The sequence below is a fragment of the Microtus ochrogaster genome, chromosome 15 (genome assembly GCF_000317375.1).
Source record: "Microtus ochrogaster isolate Prairie Vole_2 chromosome 15, MicOch1.0, whole genome shotgun sequence".
Classification (NCBI taxonomy): domain Eukaryota; kingdom Metazoa; phylum Chordata; class Mammalia; order Rodentia; family Cricetidae; genus Microtus; species Microtus ochrogaster.
Window position 1 is genome coordinate 11,564,450 of NC_022017.1, and position 5,271 is coordinate 11,569,720.

The window sequence follows — 5,271 nt, forward strand, 5'->3', positions numbered from 1 at the left end:
GGTCTTTGTCCCCATCTTTGTCCCAGTTGCTAAGCTGAGGTCATGGACTTTTGGATTCTCTGCCAGACCTGTTGAGGACTTGGCAGGTGGCCTTCTGATTCCTAAATTCCAATCTCCCTCCATGTCCACTCTCTCTCTCTCTCTCTCTCTCTCTCTCTCTCTCTCTCTCTCTCTCTCTCTCTCTTTCTTTCTTTCCTTTTTTTGTGTGTGTAGCCCTGACTGTCCTTGAACAGGCTCTCTAGCCCAGGCGCCTCTGCCTCTGGGAGTGCTGGGATTAAAGGCTTGCACCACCACCGCTAGGCTTCCATATCCCAATCTTCTAGTTGTGCAAAGCACTAGGATTCCCGAGTCTATACGTCCAATCTCCTACGTCTACTTTGGAGTTACAACATCGGGAGACTCTCAATTTATGTAGAAACCCTTGTTTAAGCCAAGCTCGGAATCTCGGGTTCTGCAGCTCAGTTCTGTGTGGCCCTGGACAAATCCTTCCACCTCTGGAAGCCTCCACCTCTGGAAGCCTCCACCGCCGCCCACCTGCCCTCCATAAAACTCCTGAGTCAGTTTCCCCAGAGGCCGCTTCTCCCAAGGGCACCTATGTAGCTTACATGTAAGCCTCAGAGCCACTAGTAGGTAGAGACCAGGACTATCCGCGCGTGACTACAAGCTCCGACAGGCATTGCGCCGCGGAAGAGGCAGTGCCCCTTCCGGCGCCCCGCCCCGGAAGATAAGGCTGCTTGCCGCCGCGTATTTCCTCTTTCGGCCGTGCTTGCCGGCAGGTAGGTTGTGTTCGGGTCGCTCCCGGCTTGAAACGATCCACCGCCATCTGCCACCGTCACCTACCCGGTGGTCTGTCGTGCGGCCTGGCTCACTCATCCAGGACAGGGAGGGAGGGATGGCGGCATCTGCGGCCTTGGGAGCTGGCGGGGACCTGCTTTTCTGCACGCTGAATGTGAACCCTTTCCAGACTCGCCGCCATGGGCCGTGTGATCCGAGGGCAGAGGAAAGGCGCCGGTTCTGTGTTCCGCGCGCACGTGAAACACCGTAAGGGCGCCGCGCGCCTGCGAGCTGTGGACTTCGCCGAGCGGCACGGTTACATTAAGGGCATTGTAAAGGTATGAGGGCACCGGCGGGGGCAAGCCAGGGCAACAGGGTGCCTCGAGGAGACCGTCTCACCTTCTCAACCTGCCCCATAGGATATCATTCATGACCCCGGTCGCGGCGCTCCCCTCGCCAAAGTGGTTTTTCGTGATCCCTACCGGTTTAAGAAGCGGACAGAGCTGTTCATCGCCGCAGAGGGAATCCACACCGGGCAGTTTGTGTACTGCGGCAAGAAGGGTGAGCTTTAAGGCGGGGAAGGACGGGCTGGGCCTAGGACTTGGAATGCTGTGCCTCATAGTATGGGAGCCGTGTGGCTTCGCATTGCTTTTGGCTTTACCGGCCGCTTGGCCTCTTCTCTCCACAGCCCAGCTGAATATCGGCAATGTTTTGCCCGTTGGCACCATGCCTGAAGGTACTATCGTATGTTGTCTGGAGGAGAAGCCTGGGGACAGGGGCAAGCTGGCACGAGCCTCCGGGAACTATGCCACAGTCATCTCCCACAATCCGGAGACCAAGAAAACGCGAGTGAAGCTGCCTTCAGGGTCCAAGAAGGTCATTTCCTCAGCCAACAGAGCTGTCGTTGGTGAGTGCCAGAGAGGAGTGGAACCTTCCAGACTGGGTGGTCAGCATGTGAACAGCCAGCTAGGCCTGGGACCTACAACCAGATTTCTCATTTCCTTTTTCTTGGGGGCACCGACTTTGAACACAGGATACACGTGTGGGTTGAATTGTAGAATAGTGCGATATCTACTTTGTGGGTTTCTTCCAGCATGGGCTGTAGAGATGGCTCAGTGGATGGAAGCAATGGTTCTCTAGAGAGCAACCAGGTTCCTTTTCTAGCTCAGAGCTGTAACTCGAGTCCCAGGGAATCTGGTGCTCTCCTGGTGTCTGCACAAATGTGCACAGGTCTGTACACGCATCCATATACAAACAATTTAGGTGCACTGTGACCTAACCTAGGACCTGAGTCCTGTGCTTGTGTGTGGTTCTTTTTAGAGAAGATGAGGCCAGTCAGTATTGGTGACTTCTAAAAGATGTCCATGAAGTGGGACATGAGTCAGATTCTCTTGTTTGGTTACTTGGGAATGTTTCACAACCGGCCAAACTCATGGCTGCTCAGGGTAGGTTCCGAGGATATGTGTTCACAGAGAGCGTTTTTGTTCAGTGGAGTTCGCTGTTTGTATGGGAGGTGTCTTCAGAGGCTGAAGGACCAGTCCTGAATGACAGATTGCAGAGTAAGGGTTTCCCTAGCTGAGGTTGCTGAAATGCTCAGGCACCGGGATAGTACATTTCCTTGAGACTGACAATGGTCTTGGGGTTGTAGATTCCTGGCACAGCACTAATGGGGGTGGTATTTGAGACCCGAGGGCTTTGTGGTGCACATCTCAGAGGTGCCCTTTATTTCTGCAGGTGTTGTGGCTGGTGGGGGCAGAATTGACAAGCCTATCTTGAAGGCTGGCCGTGCCTACCACAAGTACAAGGCCAAGAGGAACTGCTGGCCACGCGTACGTGGTGTGGCCATGAATGTAAGTAACCAAGAAGTGGGAGTGGGATAGTATTCCTGTGCTGGGAGGATCTGCAGCAGGGAGGTCCTAGGCAGTGGGTTCTGCCAGCCTTCTCCAGATAGGTGAGATTATTACCTTTACTCTAACCTCATTCTCTATCTCTCTATAGCCTGTAGAGCATCCCTTCGGAGGTGGTAACCATCAACACATTGGCAAACCGTCCACTATCCGAAGAGATGCCCCTGCTGGACGCAAAGTGGGTCTCATTGCTGCCCGCCGGACTGGGCGACTACGTGGAACCAAAACTGTACAGGAGAAGGAGAACTAGAACTCAGGAGCTAATAAAGTATGTCCTTTGGCTAATAGGCTGTGTGTGAGCCTGGTTTTTTTTTTTTTTTTTTTTTTTTTTTTTTTTTTTTTTTTTTTTTTAATCGAGTTTTTTTTGAGATGGATTCTCTAAATTGACCCTAGATTTCTGGATTTTGTGTTGAAATCTAACTTTAAGCCATGGTGATCTGATAAGATTTTTTTTTTTTTTTTTTTTGTTTTGTTGTTGTTTTTTTGTTTTTTTGGTGGGAGGAATCCCTGCATGTAGCCCCTTGGTACAAAGAAGTGACCTGAGTGTGGGTCAGAAGATGACATGCTAGAGGGCATGTGAACATGGTGTGCTGGGCCTGGAATTTGGGTGGGTCCTCATTTTTAATGTGTATATTAGTGTACAGGTACATTGCAGAGCCTGACTGGATGTCAGAGGACTAGGTGTTCTCTGGAGATTGAACTCAGGTTGTCAAGCTTGGTGGCAAAGCATTTTACCCATTGAGCCATCTTGCTAGCTCAATAAGTTGAATTTTCACTAGGGGTATTAGGACATCCTATCTGATGAATAAATTTATGGCGCTATTTTCTCAACACAAGCTAGAGCCATTTGGGAAGAGGGACTCTGAATTGAAAGAACCCCTCTATATGCTTGGCCTATAGGAAGTCTACTGGGCCTTTTCTTGATTAATGATTGATGTGGGAGGGCCACGTCTGGGCAGGTGGCTGTGGGTTATAAAAGAAAAACATTGAGCAAGTCATGCAGCGTCTCCCTTTGCATGGGTTTGAACCCGTTTACATGTGGACTGTGATGTGGATGTGAACCCAATTAATTAACCCTTCTCAAGTAGCTTCTGGTCACGGTATTCTATCAACCCAAAGACAAATTTGTGCCAATGTCGACCATTTTGGTGGGAGGATTGTGGGCTAGAAGATGGCTGAGTTTTCAGGAACTCAGAAAATGGTAGTAGTACAGATGGTGTTTTCAGAAGGAAGTTTTGAGAAACACAAAAGACTAGAGGCAGATATTTGGTTTTTCGAGACAAGGGTTTATTTGGCCCTGGCTATGAACTCTAGAGATCTCAGTTGCCTCTTGAGTGCTAGAACTAAAGACATGCATCACCATGCCTTCTGTTTTGAGACAGAATTCCTCTATGTAGATGTGGCTGCCTTTGCTAGGACTAGAGGCATATACCACCATGCTGGTGAGAATTCAGTTAAGAATCTGTTCTGCTCAGCTGAGAGTAAGGAATTTAGCCAAGATACTAAAACCGTTAAAGTCAATCGTTGCTGGAATAATCTGTGGCTCAGCTGGGCTTTAATCAGTTGTGATTAAGAGATTGGTATATGCCTTTAATCCCAACAGAGGCAGGCCTGGTCAACAATGTGAGTTCAGAACAGCCAGGGTTACACAGAAACCCTGTGTGTGTGGCCAGGGTGTGAGGAGGGCGCGGTAATCAGCACCATTAGGGTGAAACCTGGGAGGTGTTTGCCTACTTAGGGTTAGCATCCAGAAAGAAGCTGTGGTCCTGAGGCAGGTAACTGAACTCGTTGATGTGTGGTACAGGTTTTGAAGGCATGTGTGGGTTCAAGCTGAGGCTTGGCACTGAGAGGCCAGTGAAGATGCTGCCTCAGTTGTAGAAGCCCTAGGGCTGAAGGGCTCCTGGAGAGAAACCCAGGCCTGGCACCATATGGCAGGGTTAGAGCTCTTGAATAGATGCTACTACCACAGGACCAACAGGTGTGTGTGAGTGGATCCTACCTGAACTTTATGAAAGTAGCCATGAGGAGCAAGCTAGTAAGCAGTGTTACTCCCTGGCCTGTATAGGAGTTTCTGCTTTGACTTCCTATGATGTGGAAGTGAAATAAACCCTTTCGTTGCTAAGTTGCTTTGGTTATGGTGTTTTATCAGGACAGATAAGACAGACACCAAACAGTTTACGTAAATTCTCACTAATGTATCTTTTTCCTTTTCCAAACACTTAGAGCTGCCATTTCAGAATATTTCATAAGAATATTTTAAAATAGTAGTTTTATCTATGTGTGTGCATATCACACACTCTTGCTTGGATCTCACATGGAAGCCTGTGGGAGTTGGTTCTCTCCTCCCACCTTGTGGGTTCTGGAAAGCAAACTCAGGTTATCAGGTTTTATCCACTGAACCCATCATCTCTCTGGCTCAAGAATTTTTTTTTTTCGAGACAGGGTTTCTCTGTGGCTTTGGAGCCTGTCCTGGAACTAGCTCTTGTAGACCAGGCTGGTCTCGAACTCACAGGGATCCGCCTGCCTCTCCCTCCCAAGTGCTGGGATTAAAGGCGTGCGCCACCACCGCCTGGCCTCAAGAATTTTTAAA

At 49.5% G+C, this 5,271-nt stretch overlaps 1 protein-coding gene across 1 annotated transcript; it reads left to right on the forward strand.

Moving 5' to 3' along the window:
- The first annotated feature begins 745 nt into the window (after positions 1–745).
- Positions 746–2,968, forward strand: Rpl8 (ribosomal protein L8). The gene is made up of 6 exons (XM_005354137.3): positions 746–776; positions 965–1,112; positions 1,194–1,335; positions 1,463–1,681; positions 2,509–2,624; positions 2,773–2,968. Exons 2-6 carry the CDS (start codon positions 975–977, stop codon positions 2,929–2,931), a joined length of 774 nt encoding a protein of 257 aa, XP_005354194.1. The 5' UTR covers positions 746–776; positions 965–974; the 3' UTR covers positions 2,932–2,968.
- The last annotated feature ends 2,303 nt before the right edge of the window (positions 2,969–5,271 follow it).